The sequence below is a fragment of the Carettochelys insculpta genome, chromosome 3 (assembly GCF_033958435.1).
Source record: "Carettochelys insculpta isolate YL-2023 chromosome 3, ASM3395843v1, whole genome shotgun sequence".
Lineage (NCBI taxonomy): Eukaryota > Metazoa > Chordata > Testudines > Carettochelyidae > Carettochelys > Carettochelys insculpta.
The window spans coordinates 59,371,445-59,396,151 of NC_134139.1; the positions used below are offsets into that span (position 1 = coordinate 59,371,445).

Consider the following 24,707-nt stretch of genomic DNA (forward strand, 5'->3'; position numbering starts at 1 on the left):
CTTTTTATAGTGGCCAAGCTGGGTCGTCCATGTGAAACGGCAGGGGCTGAGAGCTGGAAGAAAAGGCCATCTCTTTCTGGGGAGGGGGGAAGATGGCAGGGGCTGGGTCACCTTGCGACCCCCTGGAATTTCTTCACACCCACCCAGTTTGGGAAACCATGGGCTAGAGTCTCTGCTTGCTCAAACCACTCGTGAGTATGTGTTATAAGCCTCCCTTTGTGCCCAGCCTGCAGAGGTCATGAGTGGACTTGACCCGCTCAAGCTATAGTAACTCATGGCACTAAACTAGGGGGAGAGGTTGATATGCTGGAGGGTAGGGATAAGGTCCATGGAGACCTAGGCAAACTGGAAGACTGGCCCGAAAGAAATCCGATGAGGTTTAACAAGGCCAAGTGCAGAGTCCTGCACTTAGGATGGAGGAATCCCAACCACTGCTACAGGCTGGGAAACGACTGGCTAAGCATCAGTTCTGCAGAAAAGGATCTTGGCATTAGAGTGGATGAGAAGCTGGATATGAGCTAACAGTCTGTCCTTGTAGCCAAGAAGGCTAATATCATATTAAGATACATCTATAGAAGCGTTGCCAGCAGACCTAGGTAAGTGATTATTTCCTTTTATTTGGCACTGATGAGGCCGCATTTGCGGTATTGTGTCCAATTCTGGACCGTCTTTCCCCCCCGCCCCCGGCATTATAGAAAGGATGTGGGTGCAGTAGAGAGAATCCACCAGAGGGCAATAAAAATGATTAGGGGGCCGGAACACATGACTTATGAGGAGAAATTGAGAGGTTTGGGATTATTTAGTCTACAGAAGAGTGAGGGGAGAGTTGATAATAACCTTCACCTACCCAAAAGGGAGTTACAAAGACGATGGAGAGAAGCTGTTCTCAGTGGTGACAGATGATAGAATGAGGAGCAATGGTTTCACGTTGTGGCAGGGGAAGTCTAGGTTGGATATTAGGAAAAACTATTTTACTAGGAGAGTGATGAAGCTCTGGAATAGGTTACCTAGGGAACTGGCAGAATCGCCTTCCCTGAAGGTCTCTAAGTTCCAGCCTGACAAAGCCCTGGCTGGAATGATTTAGTTGGGATTGGTCCTGCTTTCAGTGGGGGGTTGGATTCACCGACCGTCTGAGGTCTTTTCCAACCCTATGCTTCTAAGATTCTATGCGTTGAGATCCAGAGGCCTCCAAGCCAATTCCCACCTTTTTTGCCAAGCTGGCAGAATTCAAACATTCAAAACTCATCTGCTACCCACAAAGAGAAGGAGGTGCTCCTACTCTGGGACAAAGAGCATGAGGCTAAAAAAGTATATTTTGTTGCTGGAGAAACTCCTGTGTTACCTGTCTGGCATTTTGTGCTGGGTATACAGTGCCTAATTGCTGTGATTATGTCTCGTTAATTGGGCTGTTAATTACCCTAGGACTTTGTCCATGCTCTTGGTCAGGGATGAGCAAACTTTTTATGTCAGGCCCCACTTTTAGTCTCTGCAGTTAGCAGGGCCCCCCCAGCCTGCCTAATGTAACCCAATCTGACAGAAATGTCATTTATGTTCATATAAAAAAAAACAAAAACAACCTTTTTGCATGTGTAAGAAAATAAGTCTGTAGAATGTAAAAACTTTTTAACTGACATATAAATGTGCATACAAATGCATACAAAGAGTAACATATCTCAACTTTTTAATGAGATGGATGAACCTGAGACCCAGCAGCTGATCATGCTGCACCCCCTGACCTTACAAAATGTCACACCATCCCAAGGGGGCTCACCCCTCACTTTGCTCACCCCTGCTCTAGGTGACTGATAAGTGTTTGACTTTATCTATGGTTGCTATTACTGCTAGGTAAATTCTTACCTGATGAAAGAGCTCTCTCTTCCAAGACAAAGGAATAGGAATTTAGGACAACCAGGTGTGAGTTCAATAAGTACAATAACAAAGGCCAAAGCAAAAACAAATACTGTTTCTCTTATGGAGCTTTATGTTAACACAGTCCAGCCTCTATACAGATACTCCTTGCATACACTCAGTACTCCTGATTTATGTGCACCTGTCTCCTCCTATGTGAATTGGCTTTAGCTCAGACCAGACATCCGCTATGATTAATCTTCTACATTGCACATTCAGGACTTTCAGTTTGTTAAAAATGCTCATTTATTATATTTTGAAAACTTATTTAACTTTTCTCTCAGAACTGATGGACGCAACATATTTTATAACATATCTGAACCCAGGTACAGCTTCCAAATCTTCTTAAATTGAGCCAGACCACCTCTAAGATAACAAGTTACACACTGCAATGGAATGCATAACTTGACTGTGAACTGCTGCATTTTTTGAACTTCATATTCACATTTTTTCCAAATGGGGGTGGGGGAGATGCTTTCTTCCAGATAAAGACACTTTCTGCTTTTGATGGAAGTGACAAATTGGGACTCTTCCGATAGTGCCAACAAGGATACACTAGGAATTATACTGAGGCCACCCATTCATTTGTATGCTGTTTCAGGTCACTAATAGGTTGTCAGACCAGTACCATACTGTTGACGATGCAGGGTTCCTTGGGGGCCATCTTGATTAAGAAAGTTACAGGCTTGTAACTACTATTTTATCAAAGGGTAATTTAGATGATGAGATTCCTAAGTGAAATTAGGAGCTGGAGTGCTGACAGTTGTGTAAGCATAAGAGCTCATGGCACCTAAAGGCCTAACAGTCTGGAGGCAAAATTCATGCTAGTCACCCAAGTGAGAGATAGGCCTTGGGTGAGTGTAAGCCTTCAGTACAGGGGCGAGTTTCACTCTGCTAAATAAAGCGAGTCCACCGAAGCCAATGGAGCTGTCCTCACATACTCCAACCATGAATTAGGCCATACAAACTCTCGCTATACATCAACTTCAGAACCAAATCCCCCAGACTTTGGTAATGTGGGGATCCAAATTTGAACTTTATAGCTGGGCTCTAAGTAATTGACCTCAGAATTTGGCCCCTCACCTGAAACTTTTGGCTTCCACTCACCTCTGCATGAAAATGACCTAAAAGACCAATCTTCTGAATCTCACAGTGTCTCAGAGCATAAAAAGCACTTTAACTTCTACATGCCGCTTGCTTCTAGTTCCCTTTCTTGTGACTAACCAATCCATCCATGCAATTCACACCTAGAAAGTTTTATTGGGCTCAGCCTATCATATGTGCAAACATTACAGAAACCTAGTGATCACTGACCCCTTCCCCACTCCTGCCAACATTTTGGTTTGGATTAAAACAACAAAAAAGGCAATGTTAGTTTCTTGGACTACCACAATATGTTTTAAGAAAGTTTTATGCCCATGAGGCTCAGTATTAGATTCCAACAGGTTACTTCATTAAACGAGCATATCAAATTTGAGTAGGAGTTCTCACCAACTTTCTGTTCCGTTTAATTTTATTTTTAAACAGATGAAGAAATTACTGTTACACCCATGCCCACTGACAAGCCAACTACATTACTTCACATCTACTTTATAACCACATATAATTACATAACCTCTTAGTTTATTTTCTCCCAGAACTCATGGCTCCTCATTGAATCTATTCCGTCTGATCTAAGAGGCAGATTTTGGCCTAAAAATGATTTTTGAGACAGTTATACAGTTTAGGGCTTTTTCCCTCTATTTAATATTTTATATTTATTAACCACATTTTGATTCAAGCTCTGCAGTGTGAGTGTCTCTGATCAAGTCTGGGTAAGTTGTATTAGTAAAGGCAAGCCCAACACACAGTAATAATATTTTGCACAAATGGTTTGTCTTTAATTCTGCATAGCTTTTTGATTACATCTCTTTATTATGGGGCCGTTCTCTTATTTCAGCCCCACGTCATAAAATGTTTTCTCAGGACATTCTGTTCTATTTTGCTTCTAATTACATGTACTGTAATTATGTTTCTAACTAAAAATCTTCATCAACCTCCCCTCCTCCCTGCAACATTTTTTTTTACTTGTAAGGAGTGAAACCTGGTGTTTTGACAAACAGGTGGTCTGTAATAATGTGCATGGATCACCACTGGTAAAAATATGGCTGTAAGGTCTTATCATTGGTACTTTTACTTCAGAAGCAGCACCTTTCAGCAGACCTTCATATAAATAGGTTATAATGAAAATTAAAGGCCTGAGAGTTTTACATTATTGCAGTTTTTTGTGAGTGTACTGCCACTGAAATGAAAGAAAATCAACATGTCAAACTAGACTCACCCTGATGAACTGGGACATAAAATTATTTTAATGTTTATCCCAAACCTGATTGTTTAAGAAGATATTCACAGTCCTTGAGGTCTATTTGTTATTATCAAAATATGCTAAATAACAAGGCAGTAACAGATGTGTGTTTACTTCTTCAGCACCTAGTGGTGCATAGTATTTGGTGGTTAACTCCTTTAACTCCCGCAGAAAACAGAATTTGCACTTGCTTTGTGCTTCTTCTGGTCAGCTTCTATGTAGGGAAAACACTTCTGTAGTATCCACTATTAATAAATTCATCGAAAACATTGTGTTCTAGTCCTGTGACCATCCCTCACTTGAGTTACATTTACTCATGTGACCAAGGCATGAGTAAGAGTTGAGTGAAAAGATGGTTAGTAAAACTTGTGGTTTTGGACCCCTGGATTCTTATTTGCTCAGATGATGTGATTGCAAATTGCAGAATGGGGTGGGAAAGCCTCTTCTCATAACAAACAGTGGAATCAAATTACTTGTCAAGAGAAATAGAGCCATGTAACTATTTCTCTGCTCTGAACAAACCACTATAAACACAGTGGTTTGCAAGTTGAATAAAGACCTTAAACAACACATGGCAGAGCTAATGGCAAGCAGAATTGAGACCTCTTACGAGACTGTGTGGGAAACTGCACAAAGCAAGAGCTCACCATGACAATGCAGCACATCAATGTGAATACTGTACAATTTCAGTGAGTTCTATATAGAAGTCAGAGCTGGGGAAAAGCCTTTGTCCCTTGGATTGAGAACTGAACTGAAACCACCCTTGCTTCACCTAGCACAACTGAAAAGACATAAGTAGAACTTTCTTGTCACTGCCTGACCTGCTCTGGATTAAATTTGTGACTTGGCAGGGAACACCGACTCCTCCCCTCACCAACCACAGAGAGGCAACTGGTAACCTTGATGGCATTATCTGTAGAGAGGTTTTAGACTGAGTACGTGGTGGGCACAGAGATGAGGAGGTGTAACAGAGGTTTACAATGTCATGCCTTTGAAGTAACCTGTTCTGTGAAGGCAGACGACTTCACTCTCTAAGGCCGTGTCTACACGTGCCCCAAACTTCGAAATGGCAATGCAAATGGCCATTTCGAAGTTTACTAATGAAGCGCTGAAATGCATATTCAGCGCTTCATTAGCATGCGGGCGGCAGCGGCGCTTCGAAATTGATGCGCCTTGCAGCCGCGCGGCACATCCAGACAGGGCTCCTTTTCGAAAGGGCCCCGCCTACTTCGAAGTCCCCTTATTCCCATGAGCTCATGGGAATAAGGGGACTTCGAAGAAGGTGGCGTCCTTTCAAAAAGGAGCCCCGTCTGGATGCGCCGCGCGGCTGCAAGGCGCGTCAATTTCGAAGCGCCGCTGCCGCCCGCATGCTAATGAAGCGCTGAATATGCATTTCAGTGCTTCATTAGTAAACTTCGAAATGGCCATTTGCATGGCCATTTCGAAGTTTGGGGCACGTGTAGATGTAGCCTAAGAGGGTCAATCCAGAAGAGCTTTTGCTGTCAATACATTCACCTGGAACAAATTTCTGTCAAAGAAGCTGCCTGTATTTATACTGCAATGAAAGGAAAAAACATTGCATGGATCATGTAATCTGTGAACTAAAAGAGAGCAAAGCAGCAAAACATCCATTCGGAGGACAGTTTTGTTAGACTTAGACCACAGAATACAATTTGAAGTGCAAGTATGCAAAAATTACTCCCCCTGTTAGGCTGAGGCATGAGGGATTCCTTATGTCAGAAAAGACTGCCATACGACTGCGACATAAGCATGTAATTGAAATAATTTATTTACCACTAGAGCACCACAAAAACAGACATACACTGTGTTAAAATACAAGGTAATCAGTCATCAAAGTACAACGCCACTGTTCTTATGTTCCTTTTTTAAAACCATGCCATCCGTAGAATTGCACTGCTCTAAACACATACAATAATGCTGTCCTAACCCGACCAGCTAAGTGCTTTGCTACTCAGCCCCATCCCTTCCGAGTCTGATCCTGTGAGGTACTGAGTATCTCCTGCCCAGTGCTGACTATACTTAATTCCCACTGTCTTCAGTGCAAGGGGAGGTGATCATCATCGCACAGAGGAGCCCCACACTATGCACCTGTGTGGCTCCTTATTTCTACTTGCACCTCATTCTGAGGCTTTATGCTGGTCTTAAATTGTGCCTAGACCTCCCTTGCACTGACCCTTTACATGGGGGTGAGTTTGACCCCAAAGGAGCTCTATCTGCACTTGGTAGGATCAGGCCCAATGTCCTTATTCACGAACAGAAAATATATGTCTAAAAATAAACCAAAAAAAGAAGATTTAGGAGCTGTAAAATAGAACATTTGAAATACAATCAGTGCATTTCGGAGGAAAAAATACAAAGAAAACTGCATCCAATTTGGGGGAAATGACCTGGCACAATTTATAAGGCATTATACACACACTTTAAAAAAATTGCCACCTCCCAAGCCCAAACCTTCAGGTGCGGCCAGCGCACAGTGAGTGTAATTGCACACTAATGGCATCTCAGGTCCCGTTATTTTAAATTATTCATCTTCAAAACCAGGTTTTTGCAGTATTTAAATTGATAACAAGTTAGGTGTGGGGAGGGCTTGAAGTTGCCAACCCTTCTCCCTTCCTTCCCACCCATAGAATCCTGACATTGAAACTAATAAAACAGGCGAGGGCTGAAAGCAGTCACAGTGCTTTCTACCTCAGAGTTTCATTGCTTTTCACGGGGCTCTTCAGGGGAATAACATGGCTCTTGCAAGCGTTTGTAAGGTTGGACTCTTTATTTATTAATTTCAGTTTGGTAAATAATAATAATAAAAGAACCACACACTCATACAGACCCTCATATACCTCCTCTGCACTGAAACAACAGGCACGGTCAGATTATTCCTACAGCAATATTTTCATCTCAGCAATGGGCACGGGCTTCCACTGGAGTTGATGGGAACTGTCTGTGCAAATCAAAGGGGCAGAATCCAGACCTTCAGCCTGATGCTCCATTATGTTATTTCAGTTTTACAGAAGTGTTGTTCCGCTGATGTCAATGAAGTTACACTATCCTAAGTTCAAGTTAATACAGGGGAAGATCAGGTTACACTATCCTAAGTTCAAGTTAATACAGGGGAAGATCAGGTCCCTAATGTTTTGTTTTAAACTTCCGGAGTAAAATCCCAGCCTCATTTCAGTCAATGGCAAAACTCCCATGAGCTTAAATGAAGCCACAACTTCTCCCTAGATCCTGTTCCTATTGTATTTGAGGGAATGTGCTCATTACATCCAATTGTCATATTTCCTTGCATAGACTTCAAGCTTTGCCACTCAGAAAAATTAATATGAAATCAGTTGAGTGGTTCTGTCTAATGTTTTTAAACAACTTTGTCTCTTTAGGGACCTGTTGCTCTTATTTATTTTTAAACAATACGTATAATGTAGATTTTTTTCCCTCCCTCTAGAGTTCTAGGGCCTAGAGAAATTTCCTCGGACACTTATGTCCCCCACATCTTTTTCTAAGAAAGAGAAAAAGGTGTTTATATGAAAAAAAAAAAAGTAACAGTCAAAATCCACAGCCCGATCCTTCAAAACCTTCCCTTCAAACACCCCATGTTCCAAGATTTTCACTGGACCTCATCTGCTGCCAAGAGGTTGGCAGAAGTTTTGCCATTGACCTCTTTGGGAGCAGGATAACTCCTGTAGACTAAACAACGAGAAGTCCTGTGGCACCTTGTAGACTGACAGATTCATTGGAGCATAAGCTTTCATGAGCCAAGATGCACTTTGTCACATGCATCTGATGAAGTGGGTCTTTATCCACAAAAGCTTATGCTCCAGTGAATCTGTTAGTCTGTAAGGTGCCACAGGATTTCTCAATGTTTTGTGGATACAGACTAACATAGCTACCCCTCTGATACTTGTCCCATAGACTAACTGAAGGGCTACGCCTACACTACAGCAATCTGTCGACAGAAGTTACCGTCAGAAGAGGTCTTCCAGCAACACCTCTGTCAACAGATCACATCCACACACAAAAGCGGATCGAAAGAGTAATCCCCTCTGGTGACAGAGAGCGGCCAGACTGCCCGGCCACTCTCTTGACAAAACGGCCAACAGAAAGCTCAACAAACAGGGATGCTCAGGTAACTGGAAGCCCCGTCTGTCAACAAAAGAGCCCCCAGAGCGTCTACATGGCTCTTTTGTCAATTGAAAACTGTCAACAAAGGTGTTACTCCTCATCGCAGGTAAGCACGAGGCTGGCGATGGACGTGCTGGATTTTGTTGACAGTCTGTTGACAAAACCCTTTTTGCATGTAGACGCTCTGTGAGTAGACGTAGGTCATGTGAAAAATCGCTGCTATACAGAAGGCGAACACAAAGCTTTTAAACTGATCCAGTCCCACTCAAGCCTTTGTTTTGAGGGCTTCAGTGATGCCTATGCTTTGTACTGCTCTCTGCACAGTATTGAATTTCACTCTGTGTAAAGGTTTGTAGAGCTGAGCCCTAGCCTCATCTTACTTAGGCTGCTTAATCGTGTCTTGAAAATATGCTTCCTTATCCATCAGTTTGACTCTCTTTAGGTGAGAAAATAAACCCAAACTGGGTTTAAATCTATGAGTAACATGGCAAATTACTGCCACAAATGCGGATGAACTAGGAAGAGGGGGAGGAAGGGAGGGAGGAGAATATTTCAATACACCATTTTTGTAAAACAAAAAACATGGAGTCAGGTAGCTTATGTCATAATGATGAACAATATACAAAGCACATGTATAGCAAATTATTATAAAACATGTATTTGTAGTGCAAGTCAAAATATAGGGACTCTACTCATACTGGCCAGCTCGAGGGAAACATGACTGAGTGATCAAAAAGAGCCCCAAATTCAAATTCAAACTCATCAGAGTTGATAGTTTTATGGAATACAAAAATATGGTGGAAATTTTACACATTACACTTAAAGTACTTAATTTCTTTAATAGTTTACAATAGAGATCTACAGATATGTTTCCAATTAAGCTGGCTTTTACTACCCACCTATTGTATTACTATAGGTATGGTTACATACACCAAAAGAACAAAACATCCCATAGCATAGCTATATAGCAACATATTAAGGTCTGAAGATTAGACCAGTACATGTTAAATATTCACTGGTTTACTAAACTGACATTTTAACCATTTACAGTATTAAAAAAATTGTATAGACTTATCTTTGAGACTGAAACAGAGTGTCCTTTATTATTAAGTTTTTCAGGATTTAAAACAAGGGGTTGAGACCTTACAAGAAGCCTCCCTAGGCCACTGGCATGTAAAATAAGGCATTTTAAGACAGATTTTCACAAGAAATGTTATAACTGACTTCTATTTTTTAATTGAACCAAACTAACCATTATTTTCAGGATCTTTTGAGCTTGAGTTCCCCTAAGCATTAAACAGGTTTCTGGCAGTTTACTTTGTCTCCACTCTGTCCACATTTGTTTCTTTATTTTTTCCAATGGCGAAGAAATGTTCATGTGAGAGTTTTTACATACAAATAAATAATGCACTGTTAATGCTAAAACTAAAAAGAATGGGTAGGATGTCTATCGCATAACAATACAGAGAGATCAAGTAAGGCATGGGACAGATACAGCAACTCCACTTAATGGGATTTTCCTGCTTTTTTCCTTTCACATAGTAACACTAACACATTCTTCCAGTGTTTATTTTTAAAAGGTGTGGTTCTTTTTGTTTTGTTGTCGTTCCTTTTGGTTTTTGTTTGCTTCTTGTTTATCTCACTAACTGAGCTGGCGAAATGTAGGACAAAGACCTTCAATGTTTTGTTTCAAAGATGCCAGTTTTCAAAAACAAAACAAACTTTCACTGTTCGGATTAGTACCGCTTTTCTTCTTCGTTCTCGGTTGTTTTTGTTTTTAACACTGATGAACCTAAGTTTTCTTTTCTTTTTTTTTTCTTCATTCCTAACCTCTTTTCTTTCTTCCTTGGTAATTTGTATGCACTCGTTTATTGCTGTTTCAGGGATATCTTTTAGCTGCACTTGCAAGATTTTACAATCATGTTGGAAAGTTGTTCGATTTTGGGTGTCTTGCCAATGTAATACAAGATGGTGAGCGGCTCTAAATCCTGGGACACGCAGCATGGAGATGCAGAGGCTTCTGGATTTATGGTGTTGTATAAACTGAGCACCTACAAGAAGAAAGAAAAACATTGGGATGAAAACATAATTTTGTCCGAAAATCAATGCTGATCTCTGTCACTAGCCTCATTTGGTCCTATAAGGTTTGAGCTAAAGTCCAGTAGAAAGGCTCCCCTTGATTTCTCTGTGCTTTGGATTAGGCCCATAACCCTGGGTACGTTTTACACTTGAACAGGACATCTCATCCTATTTGTCTCTCTTACCAAACACAACTTCTTGCCTTCTACCTGGCTCACCATAGACCTATCACCAAGAGATGTCAATACACTCCAAGATATCCTTTACTGCTTCAACAGACTCCTATAAACCTGTTCCATAACACTTACCATCTGGAGATATCATACCAAGCTCTGTTTGGTTTGTATTGTGTAATAGTCCATCACTGGGTATGATCTCTGGCACATACAATTCGCTGTACAGCATTGTGTTTGTAAGCAGGGCTGCACAAATTGCAACAGACAATACAACTAGTGCTGCTGTGCAACATTCTTTTGCTTTGGCGATCCTCATCTACCCTTGAGATACTGACCCCTTTAGATGGTTAGCTTCTAGGGCCAGAGGCTTTGCCCTCTAACTTGCCTGCAAAACACTAGGCAATAAAATTACATAAGAAAGTGACAATGTGAGTGCAAAACTTCCATTAATGATAAATAAGCTTAGTCAGAGTTGAACCAAAAGGATTTTTTTTATCTGCCAAGACTGAGCTGAGTTCACTCTCTGAAATGTTTTAAACTATCAGTGACATACAGTAATTGATTCCTGGAGGAGAAAGATACAACACTAAAATCAGATCAGAGAAAAATTTTAAACTGTTTTTTCTGCTCATACATTGACCTGATTTGTGCAGATATGCAGAGGTTTGTGAGCACAGTGGACTCATGGGTATTTTTCTTGGGACATCCATGGAGATTATTGGGGAATTCAGCCCTTCAAAGCTACATTTATTAGGTGTGCATTATGCTAACATGGTAGGCATCGAAAGAACTATATTTCTGCTTTCAGATTTTAGTTGACTGCTGGTTGGTTTTGCTAGTGTATCAAAGGGAGAAGTATTATTCAGGTGTGCACTGCTTTGCTTTAATTCCATGCTGCTGTGTTCATTGTTGCTGCTACAGATCAATTGTGACTTTGACAGCAAAACTCTTGCCTGGAACTAACTATGGCCAAGTTAGAGCTTTCATGCCACATTAGATTCACATGCAGAATGGGTTTCTCTGAGAGAAGTATGTAGGTTACCCACGGATGATGCATAGGTATTTCCGAGGATGCCATTAATGTGTTAGTTAAACACTAAGTGACCTTTTCGCAGAGCTTCAGCATAGCATTCGCAACTGAGACAGAAGTCCTGTTCAGTACAGCAACACTAACTACTTTATTAAGCAGCCTCTGACTTGTTGGGTAACTGTCCAAACCACATATTTGTGACTATGACAGTTATTCTTCCTTTTTCCTTAAAAAACAAGTGCTGCTCCAAACTTTGCATGCTGCTACCATGTATAAGGGAGAATTTATACTCCTCTCTTGCATCTGAGTCTGTTGACACCACTGAACTATAATGATAGAGTCTGCCAGCTGCACACATGCAATGCGTATATACTGAATTGTTTTTATTCAAAACCAACACAGGGCTGAATGGTGAGACTGTCTCATACTAGAGAAAGCACGATTACTCTTCAATGTGCTGAAGTCCAATCATTTGCTAATATTAATCTGGTATTTTAAAGAAGGCTTGATGACTGGCAGCTACCATTCTTGGTTTGAGCCCTGCTGCAGCTGCCATGGCACTCCGCTGCAGAGGCACCAATCAGAAGACAAGTTTAATTTTTCATATTCACCGAGTCTTTCAAGTAGACCTCAAAATATGGAATAAGTCACATAAGCTCCATTTTCATGACACCCGTGAAGGGTGGCATATCCAAGGTGAAATAACAACCCTCTAGTTATCCAAGCAATAGGTAAGGTCCAGAGAGCAGAGGCCAAAGCTTCCTTACATGGATAAAACACCTTATTTTCCCCCAACTTTGGAGATGAAAGAAAGGAAAACCTTGGTGGAAGCTTCACTTTCTCAAGTAGCCTAGCAAAACGGAAACATGGTAACCATCAGAGACAGCAAGAGAAGGCTCAGCTTGTCAGCTGGACCAGTGGTAAAGCTCAAGCACTCTCTTTGTGATGTTTATGACATGTGATGTAGCCATGTGCCTTAGTGATGGTTTCCCTATAAGATGAAATTTACTCCCTTGCAGAGGGCCAGGACAAGGTGACATAAGTCCCACCTAATCTTTCAGTCGTGGCCTTGTGCTGGTCCCTTCCACAGGGCTGAATTTCACCCCCGCAGTTATTAAAATAAGAAATGCCTTGCACTATGAATGCTGTTGGTATTTGGTGGCAATGATATTATAATTCAACCCAAGTTTTGAACATTGGTATTCTAATAAAAGTCACATGAGTCAAAGTTCTCAAAAGACAGGACTTACTCTGCTGTGCTGAGTATCTGAGCTCCATAAATAGGGGCAGGCTCCTGCACAAAAATTAGCATTATACCCTTTAGGTTCATGAATCCATTTCCAGCCAAGATCCCTCTTGAAGTCAATATAAAGTGGACGCAGGCAGCAATTATCCTGCACATTTCTGGAAATAAAAATACAGAGAAATGTATTAGTCAGGACCATAGTGTGTGTGTGTGAGAGAGAGAGGAGGAACCCATTTAATTGCTTCCTGCATAAAGCTTCACAGGCAGGCTCAACCCTGACTGACCTATTAATTCACACTGTAAGATTCCACACAGTGCTAAGCAATGATTTCAACTTCAAGCACGAAGCAGCAAATCCTGGTCCCACTGAATTTAGACCCATAGATGCCTCACTGCTGATGGTAAGATGCAAACTGACAGGTTATCACATGTACATGGGAAGTACTAATCAGTCCCTAGTCTACCCCTATTGAATCAGGTGCATATATTTGAGAAACTAATCTATTGTTGTCTCCTGTGTGGAAACAACTGTACCTGGGAGACAAAAGATTTTGTGGCCATGCAATGGGGAATGTACAGAGCAACAAAATGTGGCATTTTGTGACTCAGCTGTGATTCTTTAAACCATGAGATATGCCTGGCGTTCAAGAAAAAAAAAAACACTTGGAAACTAAGAGTAGATGAGAGTATACACAAGAATGCTTAGCCACAACTATTTTTGTTCTTAGATACAACTATTTGCCAGACTTATTAGGAAGGATTCTTCCCCCTCACTCCACTCCTCCCCGCCGCCCCCCAGTCCATCAAGGTACACATGTTGCCAGGGTGAAATTTCCTCTGATGAGATTAGCTTTCTCACAGGAGCTATTTCCTGTGATGACATAACTGGTGTGGTTGATGACTAGTACTGGTAGATCTTGATTTCTTGTTTTCTGAAGGTCATGAGTCCTCTCAGCTCTCCTTAACTTCAATGGGAGTTGAGTGTGCTCACCTCCTATTAGGCGCAGATCCCACATGAAATGTCAGTTTTACTACAGAATGACCTAACCTGCCTGAGAACACGGGGAAGATTTTTGTGTTATCACCTAGTGAAAAGAAATATAGCAAATCACGTTCTCAAGAATCCAAGTTATACCTTTAGGCATGCAGGAGTAAATAGAAGTTGACTATATACATATATTTACCTAAAACAATAGGCAGCATCTAGAGCACGCTTCTTCCGCCGACTGGACTGTTGCGACTCAAGTCTGTAGGAGGGTAATAACATTAGCAGAAGATGTGGGGTCTTCCCACTGTATTTTTTCTTACTGGACCTGTAAGTTTTCCCATCACCACTGGACTGTATGTAGTAGTCATCAATACCTTCAAAAAATACATTTTGGTGATAAACATTGTGTTGTTTTTTTCTTCACAAATTATATAAACCATCTTTTTTAAAAAACCTCTCTCAGAAAACTGGTGGTGAGGACATCAACTGGTTGTGTCATGGGGGTGGGGAGTCACAACCTGAACTCTCTGCATTAAGGTATATACAGCATCATGCACCCTCATATTTGACAAAGTATTGCCCCCACTACTGCTTTTTAATCTATGTAGATGGCTTTTTGAAGGCAATTAATGGATCTGTCAAAATTAGTCATGGAAAAGACCCATTGGCTCACCTATCCATGTAGGAAAGTCCACTTGGTCTATCCTAGTTTTAAATGGCATACATGATGATGCTTTTGCCACTTTGTGTGGAACACCAATTCAACAGACTCTCTTTTCAGATTCATAGCTTTTTAGGCCTGAAGGCATCAGATCATCTTTTTTCACCTTCATTTTCCTCTGATTAATTTCATTCTATTATTCCTATTTTACCTTATTACTCCACAAGAGCAATTCCTCTTCCTCCTTCATATTTACATCTTTTAGAATGCTCGTACACTCTCATCTTACCTCCCATCATCTTCCATATCACCAACCAACACAGGAAGAAGGGCTTTCGAAAACTGGAGGGGTTCCTTTTGGAAGGTCCCATCTCCACAGGTGGCGCACAATTCGAAAAGTCGCACTTTCGAATCGCTGCGGCCACCATTATGCTAATGAGGTGCTGTATATTCATTGCAGTGCCTCATTAGCATCTTTTGAACCCACTCATTAACATGCCCCTTTCGAAAGGAAGGGGCACGTGCGGAAGGGGCATGTGTAGACCCAACCATCATGTTCACAGATAAAAGTAATGCAAATGGTCTGCGTGTGGTCTAAATACTGCCTCAATTACACCTGCCTACACCAGGGCTGATCAATGGTAGCCTGCACTATTTTAGTGCCAGTGTGGGCAGCAATACAATAGTTCTGACTGAAACAGTTTAGGATATAGTGTCAACTCAGTTATGTCCCATAATGCACTGGTGACCTTTAAAGCTTTCACCAAACCCACTGGCTTTGGGAGCAGCTGTGCCTTGAATGGTGAGATAGATACCGATGGGGCACTGAATTGAAAATAGTATGAAACAAGCTGGTGTGCAGGCCATGAACCATTTGTGCTCATGGCAATGAAATCCTATTGATTCAGTTGCAGAACAGTTCCATTTCATAGCATTGCCATGGCTTTACCTGTGTATCTTTATCATCCCATTTCATCCAACCAAGAGTCAAAGCTTCCTATTTCTTCCTCACGCCCCCAAATTAGTTTTATTTCATATTTTACAGGCACCCAAAAAGTTTCTTATTTATATCTTTTAATCAGCCAACAACAGAATCCTTTGTACAAACACACTGCTTCCCTCCCCTCCATTTTTATTGCTGTTTCATTACCTGCAAATCTTGCTTCTAGTTCTTCACTTTTATTGGGGATGATATAATTATTTGAAGGCACGAAGGTGCAGCATGGACAGTGTAAACTTATCTTAAATCCAAAGTTCCTCTCTGCAAAACATGAAAAGTGGGGTGAATCACTGTTTACATCTGGAGTGAGCTGGACATAATTCAGGCAAGGGAGGAAAAGACAGGGCAGAAGGTGAGAGGAAAGAGCATGAGTCATCACCTTTGTGATGAAGCCATTCATTCACTGTTTCAGTGACATCAAAAGACAGCCATTCCCCTTCAGCTCTTGTTTTAACCACCTTGCTATCAATGTAGCGCTGTCCTGGTGACGGTAGTTCTTTGGATTTAACAACCTGAAAGAAACAAAGAACAAAGTCAAGTATCTCTGTCAAGTACAGTTTTGCAGGCTTTTATCAAAATGGACACTCTGTGCTGCTAATTATTGTAGAGGGTTGCAGCATTATAAAGCAGTGTAGACCCTACCTAAGTATAGCCTTTTATTTGTACTGCTTAGAATGCTTTTTTTCTACCCAATTTTTTTACTACCCAAATTCATTCCTACTTAGTTTTTCTTTTATGCCTTTAGGTTTACTGGTACTGAGTACATATCTCATTAGAAAATCATTTTTTTAAACCAATGTAAGATGCTGCAGCACATTTCCAGATTCTCAAGTGCAACAAACTCTTCCCCTTATTTCCAAAAAACTGAGCAATTACCTCTTTGCATACAATCTCAGATTCACTCCATATACAGGAAGGAATCTTGGGCTCATGGCTATCTGTGAATTGAAATCCCAGTTGCCTGGCGTTACTACATTGATGCTTTGTGATTCAGGAAGCTGGAATGCCATGCCATGTTAAGGACATTTTAATCAAGATTGAATGATAACAGCAGTTTGCACCCATTGGTATGCCAGCTCCATGACTTCATGTTTTTTTTCACAATCCAAGTCCATCTCTAAATGAGTGACTGACAGACATATCCATTTTTCCATCCTGTGTTCTCAACCCAAGTCAGCACTTTGTTGGTATATAATCAGCAATTGAGATGGTAAAATTCACCTGAAAAAATCATGGACAAGAGGCATGAAAATAGGCCATGAGGTTCAAATATGTTCTGCATCATGAAATAAAATGGGAATTAAGTGACATACTACAGGTCAGGTGCAGCATTTCAGTGGAGGTTCTGCATGTATCACAGAATTATATTTGGATCTCTCCTCCAAGACAGCAGCCCTTGCACTGAACTTGTCTTTTGATAAGAACAGCAAAACATTAAGTCCTTATTCCACAGAAGGAGTGTTTCTTCTTCCCTTAGACTCCTACTGCAGGACTGGGAGAGAAGGGATATGGAAGATGTGATTGGTCCAATCCTGCAAGCTGCTGCACCCCTTCCAGAAACATGTGACCTCCTTCCGTTCCTCAATGGGGACTGAGGGTATTTGGCATCTCTCAGAAGTAGGGTCTTTTTATTTACAACACATTCTTCAAAGTAAGTGTTCACAAAACTCTAGAGTGAGAGAATGAAGGGAGCAAAGAGTTTCTTATTCCTAACAGTGCCTGAGTGAATCAGTATTTACAGAGGTGAAAATCCAATGCGTTCCCCTGGAATTTTACGGGGCCATTTCAAGTGTTCTTGAGAAGATAACACAGCTATCATTCTGTACGAATGAATTGATGGATGCTTCTTAGAAGAGAGCCAAAGAGGACCTAGCACTTCTGCTCATCACCTCCCTTCTGTGCAGTCAGAACTTCCCAAAGATCCAACCGACCGTACAGGTTTGACTTTCCATATCGTCATATGGCTCCAAAGTAAGAAACACGCAAAAAAACAAGTAGTAGTAATGCAAGTAGATGTGATATGGTTGGCCTGAGGCAAATTATGAATTTTCAGGTGGGCCCTGGGAGAGTAGAGAGGACTGGCCAAGGAAGAGAAAAAGTCCAAACAGCATGTCTTCCCACCCCCATTTTCTCCCCTATGGCAGCCAGCTGGCAAGAACAACATTGTGAAAAGTGTGTGTCAGGGACTATCAGCATTCACCAGGCATGTAGTTCACAGTGTGTAGTTCACTCCCCCAGCACATGTGATAGTGCACTGCAAGTCAGTTTTGCTTTCCAAACTGGAAGTATTACAGGCAATGTCTACAAACAGCAGAATTCAGTGTATGTTAGAAGAGGTGTGAAGGTTACATGACCCTTATTCCATTATTTGATCAAAAGACTTATCTCCTCCTTCCATACACAGCATCTGCAGGAAGAAAAGAAAGCTATGGCACCTCACAAGCTAAGCAGTACTCAGTCAAACTATGTTATCAACATCACAGGTTAACCTGTCAGGCTTGAGCATTATTTGGACAGGTGCAGCTGATGCGCACACACACCTACAGGTGTGGTTCACTATCCCATGTAGTGGTTCCTAGACCACTTACAGAGAGAAAGAATGAGTCTCCTCTACAGTTTTAGCTGAGAGACAGCAGGCTTTCAGTTATGACTGTAGAGGCTCCTGCACTGAGCTTCTGAGGTCCCAGGTTTGGGTCTGTCTGTGGGAGGTTACACTGCATTAAGTGGAATTGGGGAACCAGCAGGAGTGTTTCTCTCTTCCTTCTAGGTTGAATCAGCACCCCATATATTGTTAGGAGGTACATAAAATCAGAGTCCTGACTGCTTGTGATCAAGAAACACCTCAGGACATTTTTTTAACTCAACAGGTAGGGGCATTCTAGTCCCAGCTTGCTAGCCAAATACCTGTACGGATAGTTACAATCTACTGATCACATTCCTTCTGATCTTCCAATTAGATAAAGTATTTTTCTCTTCCTTTCCTACACTGCATCATAGTTTTGTTGCGCACCCTGATACAGCTGCCCAATGAGAGATGATCTAGAGAATGCTTTGGAATCTTTACAGGTAAAAGGCGTTTGTTCTGTAAACACTCCACATCCTCTTGCCTGTCTTTCTCTGTTGTCCTTCTCTCAGATTTCATTTCGGATAATTCCCTGCACTTGCAGTAAGTTTTCCATTTCCTGTAAACTATAATCATCTCTGTCACATACCCCTTAAACCTCTGTCCTTTTGGGAAAGCTTTTTCTTTCTATGGTGCTCTCCCCTCAGACAGAGTCTCAGCCCCTTCTCTGACCTGAAATACTGTGCTGTGACTTCCATCTGCCAGCATTAGACTGTGTCGCTTTGCCTGTTTAAATTGTCTGTAAGGGCAGCTGTACTCTTCCAGTGCAATAAGATACTCGTGGAAGATAGAAGAAAAGAAATAAAGTGAGAAAGGGGCATAAATGACTCTGGGTAGAGGAGAGAGGGCCATTGAGGTAAATTCACACTTTACAAGTCCTTCTGGCACCTTCCCTTGTCCCTCCCTTTTAACAGCTACAGAGAGTTTGATTTTCATTTGGATCCCAACCTGATTTTTTCTGCATCATCACCTGCCTGTAAAGGCAACAGATTGAATCACATGCAGGCTTAGGAGACAGAATTTACATATATAAAAACATCACCCACATGTACCAGCAATACATTTGATCATCTGTAACACAGATAGGTGACAATGATCAAAAGCATCCACGCACAGGTCAATGCATACACAGCTTTATCAGTGTAAGAGCGAAGGTTTCTTTTGAAAATCAGGCCTCGGTTATGCAAAAGGAGAGTGAAAGTTCTGTGAAATACCTGCAGCTTATAAAGATGTAAGCATAAATGAGCCTGTGTGTGCTAAAAAAATATAAATGCTCTTTGGGTCTAGCTGTCACATGAGCTTGCACAATAACATGATTTTTTAAAAAGGATTCTGCACACTAGCACAGTGTGAAAGTATATGTGATTCATCTGATAGAAAAATCACTCAGGTAAAAGAACTGTATCCCACGAAGTTTTAGACAGTTACACACAGTATCACTTTTATTTGGTAGTCCTGAAGTCAGAGCAATTTCTTGTTTTTTTCCCTCCTCTCTTTTTGTATGCAGTACACCTTTGTGAAGGCAATGACAATGAAGAAAAATCCTTGTTAATCTCTCTGATATCTCCACTAGTGGAGAATCTGAGCACCTCAGAATCTTTAACATATTTATTCTTTAAGGGATGGAATTATTTTAGAACAGTGATTCCCAAACGTTTTTTGAGGCTTGAGCCATGCCTTCAATGGCTCATTTTCTATCTGTGGCACTGCTCAAAAAAAGCAGTTCTGCTAAATATTTTGGATCAAGTTCCATTTTATAAACTCATGAATTGAAAATACCTTAACAAAACATAAAGTGGTCTCCCGCCCTGTTGCCTATGCCTTACATCAGAGGGGTGGCCAACATGCGGCTCTTGAGCCACATTCAGCTTTCTGAGCTTTTAAAGGTGGCTCATGAGGGCCACGCGCCAGGGGTGCTGCCTGCCTGTTCCACGCACGCGACCCACCCACTGCTTGCTGGGAGGAGCACGTGGAAGTGGCTCCAGAGGTGGCTCCACTGAGTTACTGACATTGAATTAGAGCGAGGGGGAAGAAGGCTCCTGAATCTGGGGGAGGGCATTGATTTAGAGTGGGGAGGGCAGGGAATGCTTGGTTCTGGGGGGGGCACCCTGGCTCTGAGGGAGGGCATTCATTTAGAGTGGACAGAAGGGCTGGGAGAGCTTGGCTCTGGGGGAGCCTGGCTCTGCAGAAGGCATGGGCATTCGTTTATAGTGGGGAGGGAGGACTGGGAGTGCCTGGTTCTGAGGGAGGGAATTAATTTAGAGCAGGTGTGAGAGGGGGCTGGGGGTGCCTAGCTCTGGGGGAGGGTGTTGGCATTGAGCCAAATATTATATATTTATTTATAAATCTATATATAGATAACATAAAAATAAATGTAGATCATAATGTAGATATATAAAAATAAATATGTAATACGTGGCTCTTTGTGCTCTACCCACTACTATTTTGGCTCTTCATCTCTAACTGATTGGCCATCCCTGTCTTACATCATATACGACCATGTAGTATCCAGATCCCATGCAAGAAACAAACACACACTGTAGTTCAACTGGAGAGACTGATATAGCAGTGTAGACAGAGACATGCATAAGACCTTGCGTGCCTGCACATGTTTAATGAACCCTAACTCATGCTGAGGAGCAGTCTCAGGATTAGTTATGGGGCAGGCCTACCGAAGGGGTAGGGGATGCCTAGGGGCCCAGTGTTTCAAAGGGGCCCAGATCTCCTGGTTCTGCTGCTGCAGCAATAGCAGCAGTTGCTGAAGGGAGTTTTGGGTCTCCTTGAAGTGCGGCAGGAGTGGGGGAGTGGGCACAGTGCCATGTTCTGGGCGACACTAAGGGCTGACTGCCCTTGTCTGCACCCCTTCTGCCCAAGGCTCCACAGCGCAGCTCCCCTGCCTCCATCTTGTCCCCAGGCCCACAGCAGCTGTTGGCTTCATTGTCACAATGACTTCAAAGGGGTTACTCTCAGGAATAAATCCTCATGGATGCAGGTAAGGGTTTCACAGTCTAGCCCTTTGTAACTGGTACACGGGCATCTTTGCAGAATAAACCCAAGGCAATGCAGAGAAATGGGACGTTGACATTTTTGCTGCTTATTGCCTACAAGGCCCAAAATATCGTATCTTATGCTCAAATTTTCTAATGGTGGTAGCAAAAACACTGAGAAAACCCAGATCCATTCTCCGCCATTCCCCCAGTCTGTTCTCACTCTCACCAAACACACAGTTCTTCCTAATTCCTAAAGGGACTCATGATAAAATTTGAACAGTTATGAAGTAATCCTGAAGTGCAAGGGGTGCATTCTTTCGTAGCAAGGGTGGACACATGTGGGCATCCCCCTCATCCATTGTGAAGACAGCAGACCTTTCTAAGGTGCTAGAATTACGAAGAGTAGGGTCGCTATATTCAATGGTGACGAGGGTTCAAATTTTATCACTAGAAGGTGTTAAAGGACATTAAAAATATCTTTCTTTAAAAGCCTGTACTTTCCATTGCTGTTGCCACTTGTTCCACTTTATTTTTCATTGACACTATCATGGATTAGGTTTCAAAAAGGCTTTTTAAAAATATCTTAGAGAACAAGATATTTAGCTGAAATCACCTGCTCAGTGTGCTTGTGCATGTGGCCACTCACTCCCAAAAGTGCACTGCATGTTTAGCAAATAACAAAGCAAAACATATCCGCAGCCAGAGGCATGGATTGTATTATTCTGTAGTTTATAAAGCACCGTGTACAGTACCTTAGTTATTTACATCAGCAGGGCCGACAGCCACCACGGATCCTGGGGCAAGGTGGGAGCAGGGGCCAAGCTCTGCACCCCCAGAATGGGTGTGGCCAAGGGCAGTCGGCCCTTAGCATGACCAGATCGTGGTGCCGTCGCCCTTTCTCTGACATGCGGAGCAGCAGAGCAGCACTGCTGTGGTGTTTGAAATGGACCCGGAACTCTGGCCACCACCGCTGCCACCTGTGAAACTGCTCCCCCCGCCCCCGGCTACCTCTCCTCGCCGTCAGCAGGTCTGATTTACATGACAATAAACAAGGGTGGAGAGTTTCTGAAACTAGCGGGAACACAGCCCTTGCTTAAAAGATAAGCTAGGTCCTAAGCAGTTTAAAGCAGAGGAGATCCATTTCACTGCTGGGGATTTATACGGATTTCCACCAGCTGAGAATCTGAGCATCTAACTTTTTAAATAGTGGGATGCAGAAATGCTCTGTTTTAACCTTTCCACTGGCTGTTTTTCACACACCGATGGAGATATGAATGAATGATGTCCAAAAACAATAACCACCTAAACCAGCTTATTTCCTCCCCCACAAAAAGAGGTAAAAATCCCCCAGAAAGACAGACAGAATCTCTCTTCAAATAACTAGAACCCCCAAAGCAACATTGAAAGAGTACATTAAGTAAAGCTGCAATCTAGATCCTGAACCTGCAAACACTGACTCATACAAATAGTTGTACATACATAGATAGCCCTATTAAATTCAAGTGGACTATTCACCTGCATAAGCATTTCCAGGATCACGATTATAGCGTAAACCAGATGCAGTGGCTTGGCCAACAACTACTAGCGCCCTAATAGCTACTACATAAAGAAATCAAAGAGCAGAAGAACTATAAAGAAGTGTTCCAGGAACCATGTAATTTATTACTAGGTAACTTTGGCTTATAAATCCATTGCCTCCTTAAAAAACAAACAAAAAATCCAAATACAGTTCAGCAATGAGCATAAACAAATAACAGGCTGATTCTGTGCACATCAGTTAGAGCTGAGAAAATTCTGGGCACACATCAAAGGACAAGCTTTAAAAAAAATGAATGTATTTTATGTCTGGGGCTGGGTATTACGGTCACTAAGCATTAAAAATATTTTTGGCAACTTAACCTTCCCTTAAAAATTGGTCAGTAATTTTTCAAAACATAAAAATCAAATGGCAGCCTTAAAATGACGTGCCTGCTTTGTTAGCACCCTAAGTAGGCTTGCAACTACAATAAGTTAAGGTTTAGCTAGTTCTTCACTCTTTAGCAATGAGGATGTTCTCTTGCAAAAACACTCATCAGTAATCTGTTTCCCTTCTCCAGTAACTCTGGGCTCTCTGATCTCCTCCTTCTAGACACTTTTGGATCATTAATAACTTCCTTCCTTCTGTCCTCTCCTCTGCTGCTTCAGATCAGACTGTTTTGTATTATGACATTTCCTCAGACTCACTAACTCTTTCTTTATTTACTCGTCAGTCAACATCCTTTATCTCCAAGAGAACTTCATGGTCCTTTGTCAATAATGCAAATAACCATCTTCCAACTTTTTATCCTTGTACCAAGCAACCCTAAACAGTGATAAATTGGTCAGACAAAGAGCATGAAAGATAAGATCCCTATGCACAACACCAAGGCTATAAATGGTCGATCAGGATATCCTCTTTTACAGCTCACCGGTAAGATGCCAATTGTTACCAGATGCTATTTCATCCTGTACAATAAAACAGAGAAGATTTCCAAATTTTGGCACATGCAGCTTTTAGTTCACGTGATGTATGTGCCACTTGCACTAGTGAATAAGAGCCTCGTTCCCTGTCAGATACCAGATTTCACTGATAGTCATCAGTGAACCATCATCATATGTTTTGCCTAGTTATTTGCTAAACCATCTTTGACTTCACCATGCCCTTTCTAAGAAGCAAGGATGAGACTCCAACCCCCTAGTTCAGCAGTGGGAAACCCAGGCTAGTGGGTGGGTGGCGTATCAGTGGGCCACAAGAGAGCCATAACCAGGATTGCCTCCCGGAGTAGGGTAGTTTTGCCAACTGTGCGTGCATACCTATAATTGGTGTGATGTGCCGACTGAACCATACTAGCACTTTGATTGGGCGCACACAGCTCTCACAGTCAACGTTATGTGCAATCAGCATGCACCTCATTTCATGTGTGCTTGCTTTACACGCATGTCACTTTTGTAACACCAGTGGGAAAAAACTACGTGGATGGAAACCAGCAGAATCTAGTAACCCTGTGCTTGGGGAAGAGTAAACAATGTTTCACAAGCCACACATAGAACCCTGATGGGTCATGTGCAAGCTGCAGGTTGCCAACTACTGTGCTGGTTAGTCCCCAACGTCTCCTCACTCTTCTGCCAAATTCAGGAACTGGGATTCTTGTATTCTAGCAAGAAACAAATCCATGTCTGTTGCAAACCATGTCAGCTCTGATTGTTCTGCTCCTTTTTTTGCCATGACTCTGTGCGAACGTTCATGTGGTTAATCACCTGTGGAAACTTTTTGCAGCATATTTCACAAGATACCTACACATATCTCAGGCAACTTTTTCTTACCATCAGCACAAGAGATCAACCATTTATTTACTGTAAGATTTGTTGTCTGAGTTTGTATTTTCCAGATTTTTCTGGAGCAGGTTTTTCAAACTATTCATACCCCAAGTCTTCTCTCTGATTGATACAGCCCTATGCAATATTATAGAGCCACAAGTGTCTATGGTCATGATCCAAAACCATACT

General features: G+C 41.9%; 1 protein-coding gene across 1 annotated transcript in view; it reads right to left on the reverse strand.

The window, feature by feature from the left end:
- Window positions 1–9,190: 9,190 nt before the first annotated feature.
- TGFB2 (transforming growth factor beta 2) overlaps window positions 9,191–24,707 on the reverse strand; it is a 79,846-nt gene continuing 64,329 nt past the window's right edge. Inside the window, exons 3-7 of the mRNA XM_074989945.1 lie at window positions 15,949–16,081; window positions 15,720–15,830; window positions 14,105–14,282; window positions 12,925–13,078; window positions 9,191–10,440 (exon numbers count right to left, since the gene is read on the reverse strand). Coding sequence (XP_074846046.1) covers window positions 10,282–10,440; window positions 12,925–13,078; window positions 14,105–14,282; window positions 15,720–15,830; window positions 15,949–16,081 — 735 coding nt within the window. The 3' untranslated portion in view covers window positions 9,191–10,281. The remainder of the gene's footprint in view (window positions 10,441–12,924; window positions 13,079–14,104; window positions 14,283–15,719; window positions 15,831–15,948; window positions 16,082–24,707) is intronic.